The following is an 18,965-nucleotide window of genomic DNA, read 5'->3' as shown; positions in this document are numbered from 1 at the left end:
ACCTTTATTGGACTGTGCAAAATAAATTGTCTGCATTGAATAAGAAAATGTGCCTGGCACATCTTAAAAGTTCTTCAGTTCTAGAAAATAATTTATGCTCATCTGCAGACTGGCTTAAAACCATTTCTACAAGCTAAAAAGCAAAACAAAAAAAAAACCAAGAAAAAAAATCCTGCTCAGTTTTCATACCTTGCCTTTCCAGGAGATGAGCAACCCTCCTCCTGTTTATGAAAACTGAATAGTGTGTGTGAAGCATAACAAGGACTGAAGTATATTTGGCCATTTCTTAATTTAAATTCTGTGTTAGCAGCCAAAATGACCAAACAGAGCTTTTGTGGCATATGCATCTGGCAATTTAGTACAGAGTATTAAGGCTATGAGCTGCTAACAAGCTTTATCCTAGTCATTTGCTTGATCCTATCAATCTCAATTTTCCTGTTATGCAAGTGTGAGTAACTTACAGTCAACGTTCCTGGTTCCTCTTTGAAGAGAGACAGTTGCCTTTTTGGACTTGCATGACTGTTGTCAACTCACAGCAAGAGGTTCTCCGGTTCAATTCTTGGCTGGAGTGCCTTCTGTGCGGAGTCTGCATGTTCTCCTGGCAGTCGCTTGGGGTTCCTCTGGGTGCTCCAGTTTCTTCCCACATTCCAAACCAATGTAGTAGGAGGATTGGACAGTCTAAATTGGGCACAGGTGCAAGTGTGTGTGCGAGTGAGTAGTACGGATGAACTATGATGAACTACCACGGCAGGGCTAGCCACCTGGCAGGGTAAACCTTGGCTCGAGATGATCGTCACTGTTGAAAGTGACACCCCAACTCTTTGTGCAAAATAGGAAAAAGGGGTTGAGGATGGATGGATGGATGGATCCATGGATCCTGACTGTTGACAAAGTAGGGCCAGTTGCAAACTACTACATTTTCTGAGACATTTTGTTTTTATTTTGCCTTCTGCCTTTCTGTAACTAGATGGACTGTTACATCAACAATTTAATGCATGAAGGCTGAATTGCACCAGTAGCTATATAATTAAACAGATTTTGACAAACTTCTTAAGGCCTTCTGCCATGTTTTTATTCCTTTTTGCACAAGTCCATCCAGTTACCGGGCTAATTTTTGAGTATTATTTAGCAAAATTTCTCTCTAAAGTGCCTAAACTGGATAAGATGATTTATAGCCGGTCGAATGGCCTTTTGCATTCACTGTAGTGCTGTCTACGATCATTAATCTTATCATTTTATCACTAACTTGCATAGACATTACTGTTGCTGTGTTACAGTTTGAATTGCCTTTTTGTTTTACAAATTGCATACATTCCCGGGTGAATTTTGTCTGTAGCTTCTCCTTTACGCTTTGTTTCTTTCTTTCCACATGTTTGTGTATCCCAGTTTAGTCCACAAACTTCCTGTCCTCATTCGTAGGGGTCCTGCTAAGCTGTGCTTCTTACACTTTGCCTCCTGCACCTGCCACCCTGAACAACTATCTGCTCCTGTCTTCTTTCTTAACTCACATTGTTTCCTTTGTAGCTACATGGTAGCATCAGTTATTATCCATTGCCCCGTACCTCCTATGCTGGATGATTTTCTTGCCCTTCCCTGATGGTTGTGATCCTTACTCTAATTCTGATCTGCAAGAAATATAACAGAGCCTGCAAAATATGTCTTTATTCTTATGTTCTACTTTGCTGCAAGGAACCAAGAATATTTCCACAAAGGAGACTTCATGCCAGTTGTCATCCTTAGACCTCTTCCAGAATAATTTGAAAAAAATAGCCTATGTTCCTACGCAGATATATATATATATATATGTATATATATGTATATATATATGTGTGTGTGAGTGTGTGTGTGTGTGTGTGTGTATATATATATATATATATATATATATATATATATATATATATATATATATATATATATATATATATATATATATACATATATATATATATACATATGTGTGTGTGTGTATGTATATACATATATTTACATGGGTCCTAGTTGTTACATCGAAAGTAAATGTACTTTCGCGGACCCACTTTAGCGAAAGTGCATTTTATTGAAAATGCACTTTCGCTAAAGAAAACCAAAAAAAAACATGCAGTTTGCATGTAATGTTAGTTGTACATCAATGTGTAGTGTTGATGTACAACTAAGCAAACTCTTGTTGAGATTGTGGTACAGTGGAGATAAGGGAATATTCCCTTTTCCACACTGTAGTATGATCTCAGAGTGAGAATATTAAAGTAGGGGGGTGCTGCATAATCGTGTTTAGTGTGTTTTTTTAATTTAGTTTTTATTTTTATTTTTCTGCAAAAGTGCATTTTCGATATAATGCACTTTCGAGGATGTCAATTATCAGAAGTACGGTTCGATGAACCGTATTTTTGATGATACAATGTAGACCCATTTACATATATATATATATATATATATATATATATATATATATATATATATATATATATATATATATATATATATGGTTTCACTTCATATACTCAATGCTGAAATCCCAAATTTCAGCATTTCGAGTGCATGAAGCCGAAACCATCACAACACCGAAACCCCACAAAGCCAAAATCACAAACCCGAACACACATACACTACATCATACACAAACCACAACACCTACAGCAGAAAAACAAAAACACAACAAAACACCACACATACACATACCAACACTAAACAAAAGCAGCCCCCTACTTATATATACTAACGCCGAGATCACACAAACAGAGAAAAAAAAAACTCAAGCACACACACACGTTACAAAAACACTCACTCACCTGAAAGTCCGTACACAAACATCCCAAACAAACACTTCCCGTAATGTAGCGTCACTGCATAAGCGTGGATTTGACATATTCGCATCCGTGCTTATGCACTTTAGCTATTCTGAAGAATTCAGCATTTCAAGTATGTGAAGTGAAACTGTGTGTGTGTGTGTGTGTGTGTGTGTGTGTATGTGTGTGTATATATATATATATATATATATATATATATATATATATATATCTATATATATATCTACGTTAACATCAACATCCTCACCTGTCTCCGTTTAATCCTACTAACTCAGTGAAAGTTTGTTTTGTGTAAAATATTCTTCCTATCAGCTGTCACCTCTGTGTGTAGAATCTTGCTTCAGGCTGTCTCATGGTAGGGTTCCATATCTGGTCTTTCACCAGGATTAGATGTCACTTAGGACTAGCACACATTTCATCCCCAAAATTATTTGCGAGTTAGCCCTGATTTAGTCCATTCATTTCTCTGTTCTCTTTTCTGTGCAGAACCCAGGGAGAGAGAGAGAGTCATTCACAACCAGGATATCTGCTATAATCTCAACCATTAATGGCAATTTGTGCATGAGTTCATGAAAATCAACAATTTGTTCATTTCCTTTGCTGTGAGAAGGGTAGAGCTCATGATTATCAGGTACTCTTAAGTCAATTGCCAGTTGCATTATCTTTAACCATCAGATCGCTGACCGTCCACTAGTGAATGCTACAGTAAAAGCCCAGATCGTACTTGCTGTGAGAATGTATCCATTGCATGCGTTTGTATTGCAGCCACTTAGCATCTTTAGCACATATTTACCAAGCGTTATTGTCTTGATTGTAATTCCAGGAGTCTTGATTGTAATTCCAGGAGGCTGACCTCCTTTGGTGCAAATGTATTTCAGGATTCAGACATCTGATCTGTGGTCCTTGGGCTGTCACCCAGTTTCTTCCACTTTGGTAGTTCCTACTTAGGATTCAGCTACCAAGGCTTCCATTAAGGAGGGACCTCGTATGATGCACCTGATACATTTGTATACCAGTTGATCTTCAGGAAGACTGCCCTGGTTGGATCAGGAATACCATCCCTCTGAACCCCTGAGTGTGAGTGATGTGTATACTTGTATATAACTTTTCTGCAATGTATTTGTCAGTTTTTCATCCTTAGTCCTGGTTTGCAGAAAGGTGCACTCTAGTGAGTGGGAGTGAATTTGCAAACTCAGTGTAGGGATCCCTATGTAACCAGTGTGTGACATTATGGAATGCATCTGATCAGGTGTACAGATGTCCCCAAGTGCAGGATCGTCTAAAAATATACTGATTCCAATTGGTGAAAAGGATGCATCTCCATCCACTTTCCCATCCTGGAGAGTCCTCTTGTATATCAAAGTAACAGTGTATCTAATAACTTCCTGCCTGTTACTAAAGTTTGACTGAGTAGAATTGCAGTGACATTTTACAGGTGTTATTACAGTTGGGGATTTCAGTGTTCAGGCACATTTGCAAAGCAAGTTACAGTTGTGATACTTAAGCTCTTTATGCATATTTTAATTGTATTGAAATAAATAATTGTGCACATTTCAGATATGTTTTGCAATTTTCAGAGAATCCTTTGGCCATTTAAAATTGATTATTTTAAATATAGTCCTTGATGCTTTATAACTATACTTTTAATTGCTGTCTTCAGAAATATATACATTACTGCATTTAAAAATAAGACACTTGATAGCAAACAGCGCACACTATCGTTCAGAATGGCGTATGCACAGACATTTACCAAAATAAAATGACGGAGAGTCCAAAGAATGAATACAAATGATCAATCTAAAAAGATCAAAGCCAAAAATAAAATAAAAAAAAAATAAATAAACTGTTTTATACAGGGGAGCACGCACCCTGCACCTCCTAAACCTCCTACTAATAATGCATGCCAACTCCAAAATCAAATAACAGGGGAAACAACAAATTTGCCACTCCCTGCTGAATTCTGAACAGTGATCTCACACAAAAAGAAGCTGGCATTAAAAGAATTTACTCTCTTAAGTTGGCAAAAGAACGTTTGATTAATCATGTGTAATTAATTACACAGCTATACACTGAGGACAGAGACAGTGATGTTTATCAGTTGAAAACACGCTGCAATTTTTTCTTGTGCGGTTGTAAATGTAATTCATTATAAATATGTCTTTACTTGCTACATTTACATGCATGTTCTTGCAATTAGATAGAATATTCAAAGTGATGCTATTAACTGTACCGCTTAGAGCAGTGACACTTACACTGGAATCTTGCTGCTTATGAATTAGAGAAACCTGGGCCCTGAAATAGATATGAAATCCAGGCCTAAGGCAGAGCTCAAAAGGTCCATAATAGAGTTTGGGCAAGTACCCCTCACTGGAGAGCAAGCTGTTTAATGTCTATGTACAAATCAATGTCAAAAAGCTTTCACTCTTTAAAACTAACATTTCTGTTCAGAAGAAGGCATTTTATTTATTTGTTTGTTTGGATTTTAATTTGGTAAATGATCTGGTTCAAGGAGACTTTTTTCCAACCAGTTCAAGAAAACTTTTCGGCCATTACCTGTACCAGAGACTGATAAATATAAAAAGCTGATACCTACAGTATGGTTTTATGAAACCAAATATTATTTTGTACTAAGTATGCAGTGAAGGGTAGATATAATAGTACAGTAAGCTGAGTGTTATATCAACTTGTTAACGTCGGTAATAGCACCACCAGTTTCTCAGAAATAAAGAAACTCAACAATAACAATTAAAAACATCACAGTTCAGTTACATTTATAACCCCAAGAAATATCACCTTTATTTAAATCAACAGCATTATGTAATATGCATCATTAACTTGCTTTCTAATGAGTTTAATCATTAAGTCACTATAAATATATTTAAAGCGGAAGAGGAAGGTATAAAAAAAAACAAAAGAGAATGATGTGTAAGAAGGACGTAGGTGAGCTGGAGAAAGTGAGGCGGTGGGAGGCCAACCATGTGACCTTTAGAAAAAAGCACTGGGTACAACTGCTGCATGGTACAAAATAAGAGATTTGTACTAAAAATAATGTGATGCGGAAAAAATATAGCTGGGGGACGCTAAAGCAAGCAGAGGAGGTAAGAAGAGAGGACTGTAGTGGATGCAGAAGGAAGAAAGAAGGGGAAATAAGCAGACTAAGAAAAGGACAGAAAAAGAAGACAACTGTAGAAGACAAACCAAAGCAGGGGGAGAAAAGAAACTGTAGGAACTGGAGGAGTGTCTTACAGATTTATAAAAGACTTGGGGGGGGGGGGGGGTGGTAAGTAAGAGACTGACATGCTACTACTTTGCCCAAGAAAAGAGAAAGAAAGCGATAATGTCTGAATGAATCCCTCCAGCAAGTCTTGTTTATCTGTTGCAGATTTGGATGCCTAGTACAGCTGTTTGTACAGCCAGTGTGTTTTGTCTCTTGCACAATCCCTTGAAGAACGCTGGAATTCTGGCATGTGATCTTTTGAGCAATTTTTGGGCAGTGCTGCCAGACTTATGGTTGTTCCTACACCTTCTTTGTCCACATTTATTGACCCTTTCCAAGCAGAAGGGGAGTGGGTTTGGCTGTTAAACTTTTCACCAGTTAAGTAAGTGACTTTTTCTCGCATTCAAAATTAGATTTTCTTTTTTCACTCATTTTCATTATTCCTTTCACCCTGTCCTGTCTCTCTTCTTGCCTTCTTTTCTTGCTTATGGGGAACAGTCTTGCAACTTTTGATAGACGTCTTTCTCAGCAAACAAAAACTCCTCCCTGGTGCTCATAGAAGTTTTTTTTTTTTTTTTCTGAGTGTGCTGGGATTTCCTAACATAATCCTGACAGCAGTAAATGATGAAGGCACGCAAGATGGTTTACACTTACTGAAAGTATGTGCTGTCTGTATATTAGATGGTTTGACACCTTGTTGAGTATTTGGCAGTTGGCATGCTTACACTGTTGAATCATTGTTATTCTATATCTGCTTCTTCCTAGATGTCCATTGACGCATTAGATGAGCTGATGGGTACCCTGCCACCAGATGAGCCCTTACCAGATTTTCCGGAATTCACAGGACCTACTGTTGATGTACGTGTATGTGATTCTTTCTTCACAGAAGCAGAATAAGACGCCAGCTTGTTTTGATTCTGTACTGCATTTTAAGCTTTCTTTGCATCTGTCTATGAATAATGAAAGTTGCACGCAAACCTATCTTAATGCGACTAATCTAGTCCTACATTTTAGTCCCTGTATTCTGAAATGTTTGCCAGCATTTTTAAACAGCAGATGCGGCATTAGTTTTGTGATTTTCTTGTAGTTGTACTGCTCATTTGATTAGTTTTAACCATTTTAATTCCTTTTGTGATAATCACCCAGAACAGAGTATAGTGGTTACATTTTCAGATTTTTCTTGTAGTTTAGGATGAAGAGTGAATGTTAGAAGGCAGTTTTTTAAGAGAAACTAAAAAAAAGAAGATAACGGCTGTAAAAAAAAAAAAAAAAAAAAAAAAAAAAAGTGTTGCACTGAAGTGAGCTCGGGAGTGATCTGAAAATGTTGTCAAAACAGGTTTGACCCATGCAGTGCTTTTCTAGATGTAATTGTTTTTTTAAAGTGAACATAATGTTTAGAAGTATGAATAGAAGGAGTTTACCAGCAGCAGAAATGTACTGCGCTGGGTGTTTTTAACTTCAGTCTGGGAGTGGTCTCGATTCCACATCACTCCCTCTGTGAGTGCTATACGAGAGTGCTTTTCCTGATCTGTTCCCATTCACTTCCTGCCATTTTCCCTTTAAGACTTGTATTCACCCCTTTGATGGATTTGATTTGCTAGTGTACCTATTTTCTAACATGAGTTTACCACCTTCATCTTTATTCTGTTTACCACTTCTCAAGTTTTCTATTCAATTTTTTATGCATTTTTTTTTTTGTTTCCCGAGAAAGAAAAAAAAGTCTTTCCATTACAACTGTCATAGTGTAGTATCCCGTGAAGATACTAAGGGGATAGTGACCTGCAAGTACATTACGTCTGTTACCTCGCAATTGTCCCCGATTTTGACTCAGAATTTAGCTCTGTCCCACTTGGTGACTTTGGAGAAAAGGTGGTGAATTATACTTAATAAATAATAACAATAATTAGAGTTATGGACTTATTTTACTTCAGAAAATGTATATTAATTCATGTTCTCTTGTTCTATCGCAGTCTCAAGTTAATAGAACTAACATTTTAAAACTGTCCCTGATTATTTTTTGATTTCTCCCTGATTATTTCTGTATTTGTCCCAGATTCTGTTGAGATTTGTCCCTGATTGGTTGAGAGCTATTGTCAGTGTAAGTCATATAGCAAGATAAAAACTCTCCAGGTCAATCCTTGGAACAGGTGGTTATGCTTGCAGGATCTGTACCTTATTAGCAGACTGTAAAATAAATCCATATTCTTTTGTTTTCTTTTTTCTTGTTTATTGTAAGGTATAGTCTGTTATTTTCCTCCACAAATTTTTGATGATATTTTTGTTCCCCAACTTTATTATTTCAGATGTCTTTTCCTCTGAGTCTTAATGCCACATTTGTAAGCCACAGTGAAATCCTTTCACAAGTAATTTGTGCTTCCTTGTCTTTTTTGTCTTTGCAGTAGTTTTCAGCGCAAGACAGACTATAAAGTTGCTACTGTCCCCTTAGTATCCTCAGTGGATAACTGGTATTCACTGTCTCTTTAAGTATCCTTACTGGGTAACTGGTATTCATTGTACCCTTAGTGTCCTCACTGTCCCTTTAATGTTTTCACTGGATAACCAGCATTCACTGTCGTCTTACTATTTTCAGTGGGTAACTGATAGACACCGTCGCATTAGTATCCTGACTAGATAACTGATATTCACTTCCCCCTTAGTGTTCTGACTGGATAACTGGTACTCACTGTCCATTTAGTATCCTCACTGGATTACTGGTATTCACTGTCCATTTAGTATCTTCACTGGATTACTGGTATTCACTGCCCCTTTAGTATCTTTGCTGGATAACTGGTGGGAGGTTGGCATAATGGTTAATGTGTTGATTTTGCAGACACAAGGTGCGGGGTTTGATTTTCACATGGGATAATTGGCTTGGCTTAAAATAGCCTAAAAGGGCAGTTAGCCTAGTACTAATCTATGAACTTGTGGTAATTAGTGTCCCCTTACTATCCCCGCTGGATAACCGGTACTCACTGTCCCATTATTATCCTCATTGGATAACTGGCATTCACTGTCCCCTTAGTATCCTCAATGGATAATTGTCTTCACTGTTCCCTTAGCATCCTCACTAGCTAACTAGTATTCACTAACCCCTTAGTATCCTCACTGGATAAGTGGTATTCACTGTCCTCTTAGTATCCTCAATGGATAATTGGTATTCACCATTCCCTTAATATCCTCACTAGGTAACTGGTATTCCATATCCCCTTAGTATCTTCACTGGATAACTAGTATTCACTCTCCTTTTAGTATCCTCACTGTATAACCGGTATTCACCTACCCTGTAGTTTCCTCATTAAGTTGCTGGTATTCACCCACCCTTTGTGTTCCTTACTGGAAACCTGATATTCACGATCTGTTAAGCATGTTTACTAGATAGCTGATATTCGCCCATCCTTTAGTGTCTTCATTTCAGTTATTTGGTGACAATAATATTCCGTCACCTTTTATTTTCCATCAGATGAGCAGGGCTTGCTATATGCCTTAGCTTTCCTTTATTTTTTATATCATATGGCACTATTTAGTTTGAGTGATCCCAGTCAAGGAATGACACTGTTGGAGGTTTTAAACTATTAGGGCATTCCAGAGTGGACTTCTGAGCACTGCCAGAGTCTAGAGACTTGAGCAGACTGGCATAGAGTATGGTCTGGCAGTGACAATTGACAAACTAAACAGTAACTTTCTTAAGTTATAACTGTAAAGTTATTTTCCAGGAGCAGATATTTTAAAAACATAAATGGTACTCCATCCATGATACATATTTGTGAATTAATTACCATATTATTTGAACCTGAAGACACAATGTAAAATTACTATGCCTGGGTAAAAGACTTGTGCAGCAACATAAAAGCAAGTGAGCCATTTGAGATGCAGTCATTTCTAAACTCTGTCTCCCATAGATGTTGAGGTACTGGCTGACTATATCAACTCTCAGATAACCGTAAAATGTGTCCTTATCCAGATGGATCGTGTGCATATGCATCCTAGACGATTCACACTTCATCTGACCCTAGTGTACAACACCTGCAAACACATATAGATTAGTCATAATTCATTATGGTCGCATCCAAATACACAGCACTTTCTGGTTCTTAATGACATTAATGTCATCTGAGATGATGTAATTCCTCTAGCAGCAGCAGTGAATAGCATCTCTTTCATGAACCTTTGACCAAGTTGTACAGTCCCTAGTAGAAGCAGATCTTTACTCTAGCAGTGTCTCTAATTTTGTGTACCTTTTTCTGTCCTGGCCTGCTGGTCATCAAGCCTTCCACAACCATGACCATTCATTTCCCATTACTGATGCATGAACCAGTTTTGTCATAGCTATCCATCAGGCTGCCATGAGAAATTTTGAATTTTCTGGCCTTACCCCATACCCAGTAGATACTATTCACACTTGCAGGTGTGAGGGTCTGCTTTACTTTTCCATTTGTGTATGCACACTCTTGCACATATATGATGGTGGCTATGATGTGAATGCATTGTGGCAGAGCTAGGCACACATCCCTGGCCCTTACTCTGCAAGAAATGTACCTGTGTCTCCAGTTAACACTGTTGCATGTCTGATTGTCTCTATCCTCCCATAGTAGGAGATCTGGCATTTGTCAGTCACTGCTGTCATCCCTTGTAAACCTTTCCATTTCCCAAATCACTAGCTGATTGCAATTCATCGGGGTCAGAGTCAGGACTTTTATCCATTTGCACCAACTGGCAGGGACTTCATATCTCACTAGATTAGTGCAGGGCCACTTTCTAAGCTATATAATAAACAAACACTTTGCCCACAACTTATCAAACACTGCAAACTGTTCTACAAATGATGAGGTATCACACATACTTCTAAAAGTGGTTGATACAGATCATACTTAAAAGTATTCACAAATGGATTACCATTCTTCATTGTATCTTTGGTTCCTAAATATAATTCTTTTACTTAACCAATGCTCATCTGTAGACTAAAAAATAAAAAATAGAGCCACCTCTTCATCATTGTTCTTTCAAGAATAGTAGAAAAAATAATTAAAATAGAGATTTCCTTTCCCATTAATGCATAGTTCAACAGTGAAAAAACCCTACAGCAAACTCCTTTTGTTTTTGTAGCAGTCACTGGAAAAAAATGGGGATAAGCCTAAATATTCCTGTGGTAAAAGCCAACTAACATCTTTTCAGAACAGTCTCAAACTCCTTTTAAGAGAACCTCACCAACTCTTGTATAAGTCATCAGAAAAAACATTTGTATTCTAGTTCAGAATACCCACCTGATAGCCCATCTATCAGAAGTCCTGACTATTCTCTTCACTAATCTAGGTTGCAATCCTTCCCTGATCAATCTCCTGATACCTTCTGCTTTACATATGATCAAGACACCTTAAACTTCACCTGAGGTAGCTGCCCCCCACCCTACTCCCATCTACAGAGGGGGTCCTCTGACTTAGGGATGATATTTTCATCCCAGTTGATAGACTCTGCAGCAAACCACTGCTGTGCACAATACAGTCACTTGAGGTTATTAGGACCTCATTGTCTGCAAATATTAAAGATAAACCAGATGCCTGTTAAAATTATAATGCATCAGAACATAAGAACTGTTAAGTGCAAGTGTAATTAATGTGTACTAAGTCCCAGGTTGCAGTACTTTGGAGGTGTTCTTTGTGTTTCACTGTTGCAGTCATCACATTTGGGTTATCTGCCTGCAGATAGCCCTCAGCCGGCCTGAATACCAGAGTCTTAGGATTCCTGCGTCGGATGTTGTCTCTTCTTTCATGATGTCAGGTCGTCAGGGGTATGAAAACATGCAGCCGACGCCATTACATCAGTCTTTCTTGCTGTGTTGTACCCGAAGCAGTTTGCAAGTGCCGGTCGGCCGACTCCTGAAATTTTCGTTTTCAAGTTTCAGAACTGAAGTCTTCAAAAAAAGATATGTATCCCATTGGGGATCTTTTTTCTTACTCCAACTGATGTCAGTAAACGTTAACAGTTGTCTTACCTGTGGAAAGCAAATACCTCATAATGATTTTCAATCGTACTGCATTCCATGCTTAGGCCCAGACCACGACATCCCTCGCTGTCGGTTTTGTGCCTTGTTCAACCCCTGAACTATTCATCGTCAGGTTATTTTTGCAGCAAATTATTTTGGTACTCTCTATCAATACTCAGAAATGGCTTCGTTAAGCCATCCAATTACTGATCTTTTGAAAAAAACATAAGGATAAAGACAGACCGCATAGGTCCAAAACTGCTGACGACGCTTCTGTTAAGCTAGTCGCCAGTCTGTCATTACTCAGTGAGGCGCTTTTGCAGCCCTTGATACCTGCTACTTCAGATTCGCAGGCCTCTACTGAGACCCTTTCAGAGTCCGGTATACCGCAAGATGCTTCTTTGACTATGGAACCTTTGGATGTCTCTACCTTGGATGGGTCCAGAGCTGCTGTGCAGGCACCAGCTTCTGAGGGTGTATTCAGGCCTACAGACTTGCATTTTAAACCAACGCCATCTTCTTCATCCAGGCCTAAAACTCGCACCACACCTAGAAAACTGACGTCCAAACCACATGCTCAGGCCCATATGCCTAAAAATCAAATGCTTAGAATGACTGAAGACCTTATTAACTTAATTAGGGGAAGCCAGCCTTCCCCCTCTAAGAGACCTAGAACTGATTTTCCTTCTGATTCTTCTGATCAGGAATCTGATATTTCTGTTCCTTCTGATTACCAGGATTTGCCCTTATCTGCCTGTGAGGTTTCTGAAGCAGCGGATACCATTCCCTCTGCTTCCCCGTCAGAAGATTTTTCTTTTGGTGAAACCTTGCACACTCTTAGGGAGCATTTCTGCTGGGAAAGCCAGGATTACTCTGACTCCAAAAAGAGGCTTAGGGAATTCTTACTCCTTCCTCAACACAGGCCTTTAGCTATCCCTCCTGTTCTGGACATTGTAGATGATGCTTTCTTGGAATCTAGCCTTTTCCCAGACACTTTATCTTCAGCTCCCCAAAAACCTGACCGGTATTAGAGTACCTGACTCTCTCAAGTTTCTCTTCAAGAATTCTAATGCGGATCCAGAGACCATTTCCCAAGGACCAAAAGGCAGTAAGGCTACTTCTGCCAAAAATCCTACCCCTTCTGATAGAGATTCTAGAGCCTTGGACAGATGGGGTAAGAAGGTATACACTTCTGCCAGTAGGGCTTTAAATTGCCAGTTTCATATGTTAAAGTACCAACAGCATATTATGAGACTAATTAAACAGAAAATGATGTTGATTCCTGACTGTGCTGAACATAAAGAATTACAGGATTTAATGCATTCTGCAGAACAATTTGGTAAACATACTTTGCAATGTGGTTTTGATGCTTTAGAAGCATCTTGCAGGGCTGCTGTTACTGGGTCTGTACTTAGAAGGCATGCTTGGCTTAAGGAGCAAAACTTGCCAGATCATGTTAAAGCTAAATTACTGGATGCTCCCTTAAACCAAGACCGCCTATTTGGCAACAAAGTAGAAGAAGCCCTAAAAAGGATGGAGGAAAAAGCTAAATCCATGCAAACTGTCAAAGATTTCCTACAAGTACAGCCTCCCAGATTTAGTAGACATTGGCCTTCAAAGAATTGGTCCTTTCCAGTCTCTTACAGGCCTTCTCAGTCCAAACCCAGGAACAGCAGACCCACCTAGGTTACAGTCTCAGGCTGCACACAGACCTAAGCAGTGGGGGGCTCCCACTTCCAAAGCAGGGAGTAGTAAGCCACCCCCCTACAGAAAAATGGCACAATGACTTAACCTTAACCCTTCCAAGCCCTGCTCAACTGCCTGTTCCCTTAGGAGGAAAGCTTGCCCTGCATGCAAAAAACTGGGGACTAATTACCCAGGACAAATGGGTTTTGAATATAGTTTCCCAAGAATACAGATTCCACTTCCACACCCTACCAACCCCAAACGATTGGCCAGACCTACCCCCAAATCAGTGTGCCAAGGCCCAACAGCAGGTTCTCTCTGTTCTAAGTATCAGGGTTATTCAGTCTGTCCCAGCAGAACAAAGGGGACACTGTTTTCATCCAAGACTTTTCCTGGTACCCAGAAAAGACGGCTCCCAACATCCTATCCTGGACCTCTCTATTCTAAACACCTTTCTGGTAATCCCAAAATTCAAAATGCTAACACTTCAACAGCTTCTTCCTATGCTAGGCAAAGATGCCTGGTTGGCAACCTTAGACTTAAAGGAAGCTTATCTGCACATTCCAGTAAGGGAATCTTGCAGGAAATACCTACTTTTCAGGGCAGGCTCCATGCACCATCATTTCTCTGCACTTCCCTATGGCTTATCTACTGTGCCCAGAAATATTCAACCTCTTCAGGAGCAAATGGGCAACTCCAGAGGTAGACCTGTTTGCCTCCCCTCAGAACTACCAATTGGAGAAATTCTGCACAAGGACTCTCCACAGTCAAGCTTGGAAAGTGGATGACCTGTCCTTTACCTGGGAAAGCCTCTCAGTTTATGCCCCCCCCCCCGGCCTCTCCTCTCGAAGGTTCTGCTAAAGATCAAACAGGACAAGACAAGGACAATACGGATTGCACCAGACTGGCTAGGCCAGCACTGGTACTCCCTCTTGTGCAGTATGACACTGCTGGAGCCATGGCACCTGCTTCTGACCCCTTCCCTGCTGTCCCAGCAGGTGGGCCAGATTCTGCACCCTGAACCTTGCAGCCTGGCTAATTCCTTGAGCTCTCCAATAGCATCCTTCAGTAAGCAGGTGCTAGATGTCATTCTGGAGGCAAGGAGGCCTAGTACTAGAAAAGCCTATGCTGAAAAGTGGAAAAGATACTGTTCCTGGAGCCAGGCTCAGGGGATGGGCACAACGGTGCCTAGCTTACCTCATATTCTTCAGTACTTAACAGAAATGCTCAACAAGGGCCTATCCTTGTCGTCAATTAAAATTCATGCCTCTGCCATTTCAGCACATTGTAATACTGAACTTCTCTCTTCTTCTCTCACCCCCTGCTAAAACAATTCCTTAGAGGGGCCAAAAATTTAAGACCCCCCAGGAGAGCTCCCACTCCAGCCTGAGACCTTAACTTTGTATTGGAAAAGCTCACCCCCCCATCCCCTTTGAGCCAGCTGCAACACCTTCCCTCTAGCCATCACTTCAGCAAGAAGGGTGTCTGAATTACAGTCCCTCATGGCAGTGGAACCCTTCATTATCTTCCATGCAAACAGTGTTTCCCTCAGGACCAATCCATCCTTTATGCCCAAGGTGTGGTGTCTAGTGTGGCCCTAAATCAGACCATTCATTTGCCTACTTTTTTCCTTAATCTACAAAACAAAGGGAAATGAATACTGCACTTTCTGGACGTGCACAGACAACTTAGATTTTATTTGGACAGGACTAAGCCTCTCAGAAAATCTGAACAGCTGCTAGTTGGCTTTGCTGCAGGGGCAGAGGAGAAGGCCATTTCAAAGCAAACCATTTCCAAATGGATAGCCCATTGCATTAATTTCTACTACAAGGACCATGGAAATCCTACCTCACAGGGGATAAGATCACATTCCACCAGGGCTGCATTTACCTCTGCAGCCTTTCTCAGAGGAGTCCCTACCAAGGACATCCTAGAGGCTGCTACCTAGAGCTCTGTACATACCTTCACCAAGCATTACCACATGCCTATTTTCTCTAAATCCAGAGCTGGTTTTGCCACTGCAGTCTTGCAGGGCTTAATAGCTGGCCCTAATGCTTGCTAACTTAAACCTCCCTTCCTTAGCTTTGGGAATCACCCCAAATGTGATGACTGCAACAGTGAAACACGAAGAACATATTACAGTTGTTTACACTTACATTAATGTAGATGTTCGAGTGTAATCACTGTTGCAGTCTTGGTTACCTTCCCTCCAGCCCCCTGACTTCTCTTGGCTCTGCCTTTCCTTCTTGTTTGGTATATTTAAGTTTTCTGGTGTATTTGCTTTTTGATGGAGGTGTACCATAACATAATTGCTTCCCACTGTGGGGGCACCTGACATCTGGGGCAACAAAAACTGATGTAATATCATCGGCTGCATGTTTTTATACCCCTGACGACCTGACGTCATGGAAGAAGAGACAGCATCCGACACAGGAATCCGAAGACTGGTATTCAGGCTGGCTGAGGGCTATCTGCAGGCAGATAACCCAAATGTGATGACTACAACCATGAATAAACTCAGACATCTACATTTATGGTAAGTGTACACAACTGTACTTCGCTGTGGCGACCCCTAACTGGGAAAAGCCGAAAGACAAACAACAACACAACTGTACTTTTTACCTGTAATGTGAGGTACAAAAGTACAAGATGGGACAGAGTCAGCCTTAAAAGTAATTAAAAGGTGTTGCAGCAAGTTTCTGAAGTTTTTGTTTTTAATTTGAATTCTAGTTTAATTTTTGAATTTAGGACTCACAGAATCACGTATCTCTGATAAGGAGCCAGATTAGAACCCATCCATCTTCAGAGTAAACATTCTCTACACCTTGCTATCCTTTTTATGGAAATCACAAAGCAAGCTGTACATTTGGAAGAGTCCTGCACTCACATTGCCATCTTGCCTGATAGCTTAGTCTCTTACTCCATCCCTGCCTCCCACTTGACTGGCATTGCAGTTCACTTTGCATTTTTTTGTGCTGATTCAGACTGACCAAGCTGTAGTTTGACAAGCCAGTGGCTGTTTGCCAGTAATCACTGCCCCATTGCCTGGCTCTACAGGTTGATACCAGTATCCCCAATCTTTTTTTAACTGCATCATCTTACCATCTTAGAGGTCACATTTTGGACCACGCTTTGTCTGGATCCTACCAGGATCACCCTTTCAGACCAGTTTGCAGAGGATAACCATAGTACAAGCACAAAACTCCACTACAGACAACATAGCTCTCGGGATCATCAATAGGGACCTGCACTCCCTCCACTTTGACATTGGTATAATCTCAGAAGGTTTTTTCACATGTTCTGGAGAAATGCAGTAACATTCTGGAGTCTGGGCTGTTTAAGTACAGGTGAAAAGGAATTTCTTTGAATTTATCTTTTTAGCTTATTTTTAACAATATATATATTTACTGATATTTCTCCTTTACTTTTAGTCAGCGTTTCATATTTTGATTTGCTTTTACTTTGCTTGTTTATGGGCATATAAATCATAGAAACTACCATAATAAGCAGAAGTTAGGCTTTCTAATAATCAATGCAAATCTTTAAGTTTCATTTTATAATCTTTAAATGATATTTCATATAATAAAATAAAACATGATTGGCCTCTATTGTGATGCTTAGCTGTATACATAAACTATTTTTAAAACAATAACTGAATTGTTTAAATATAGAAGCAACATTCATTTTAAATTTGCTTCCATATCTGTTCTTCTCACCAACCATATTTTGGTAAAAAAGTCATATTTGTTAAGTTTTCATGTATCTTTAATGTAGGTTGGGGCTTCCATTGATACATTTCTTATTATTTCTGTTTAGGAAAACAAGTCCAAATCACTGCATGTGGATAAACTTGGTGAGAGAGATGACACCCTTCCACCGGAGTACAGAAAACTGTTGGAAAAGGTTGGTAAAAAGCAACTAAACAGCATGCTCAGTGATTTACTTGTGGAAATATAAACTGTGATGCATCTGATTGATTTGCTACTTATCTTCACTGCTGTGTTTTTATTTTCAGAATAGTACTCCAGGTAAAAGTGCACCTGCTGAACCAGCTGATGAAAAGGCTGCTAAAAAACCCAAGGTATGGACATACATGTTAAAGGATTGATTTTGTAAACCTTGAAAATTATGATGTACAAAGTCAAGTTGAGGCAATAGACATTTTCTTGCAGCTGTGATAATTTGATGAAAGAACTGGATTATAACTGTCCCAAAGATCTCTGAACTCTGTAACGTAGGTGCTGCTTTTCCCACTGTCATCTTTAAGTGAAGCATTATGTCCAGTGTGATGAGGTACAAGTTATAGATTTATAAAGTAATACTATTTTCTTTTGTTTACCGGGAAAGTCCGACTGGACACTGATCCTTTTTCAGTGGAGGCCCAGACAGGAAAGATCCAGTTACAGTTATAGATAATATAAGACTTCCACAAAAACAAAGTTTATAAACACTGCAAAACAAAACAGCTTGTCTGTAAGCAAGCTCAAAGTGTCAGACATAAAACTTACAAAAAGATAAATATAAACTTAGATAAACATGTACAACAGACATCACAGTATGTACAGTACCTTGCTGTCGGTTTTGTGCTTTATTTAATCAACGCACTATCCATTGTCGGTGTATTTTTCCCTCTAAATATTTCGGTTCTCTGTTTAATTATCCAGAAATGTCAGTTAGCCATCCGACTACCGGGATTCCGAAAAAAGCAAAGATAAAGACAGAAACAGGCTGACGAGGTCCAAAACTGCCCAGATGCTTCTCCTAAGTCCGTCACCAGTTCGCCGGTACTCAGTGAGGTGCTTTCGCAGCCCCTGATACCCACTACTTCTGATTTGTAGGCTTCTACTGAGACCCATTTGGAGTCCGGTATGCTGCGAGATACTTCAACTATGGAACCCTTGGATGTCTCTACCTTGGATGGGTATGGAGCCGCTGTGCAGGCACCAGCTTCTGAGGGTGTATTCAGGCCTACGGACTTGAATATTAAATCAACGCCTCCTTCATTACTAAGGCCTAAATCTCGATCCATGTCTAAAAAAAAAAAAAAAAAAAAAAAAACGACGCCCAGGCCACATGGTCAGTTCCCTATGCCTAAAAACAAATAATAAAAATGGCTGAAGATCTAATAACTCTAATCAGGGTAGTCAACCCTCCCCCCCAAAGAGGCCTAGGGCTGAGCTTGATTATGAATCATCTGATCAGGATTCTGTTTCTTCTGACTCTTCTGATGACCTGGATTTGTCCTTACCTACTTATGAGGATTCTGATGCAGAGGATT

At 39.7% G+C, this 18,965-nt stretch overlaps 1 protein-coding gene across 8 annotated transcripts in view; it reads left to right on the top strand.

Annotated features, from left to right (window-relative positions):
• The window catches only part of CAST (calpastatin), a 1,327,899-nt gene that overhangs the window by 1,000,679 nt on the left and 308,255 nt on the right, over window positions 1-18,965 (top strand). For all 8 annotated transcript variants that reach the window (XM_044064116.1, XM_044064117.1, XM_044064120.1 and 5 more), the window contains 3 exons: window positions 6,787-6,879; window positions 17,504-17,590; window positions 17,703-17,768. In XM_044064116.1, coding sequence (XP_043920051.1) covers window positions 6,787-6,879; window positions 17,504-17,590; window positions 17,703-17,768 — 246 coding nt within the window. The remainder of the gene's footprint in view (window positions 1-6,786; window positions 6,880-17,503; window positions 17,591-17,702; window positions 17,769-18,965) is intronic.

This window comes from Protopterus annectens, chromosome 2.part2 (genome assembly GCF_019279795.1).
Source record: "Protopterus annectens isolate FY-2018-M chromosome 2.part2, PAN1.0, whole genome shotgun sequence".
In the NCBI taxonomy this organism is placed as follows: domain Eukaryota; kingdom Metazoa; phylum Chordata; order Ceratodontiformes; family Protopteridae; genus Protopterus; species Protopterus annectens.
This window is presented reverse-complemented; position numbering and strand designations above follow the sequence as displayed.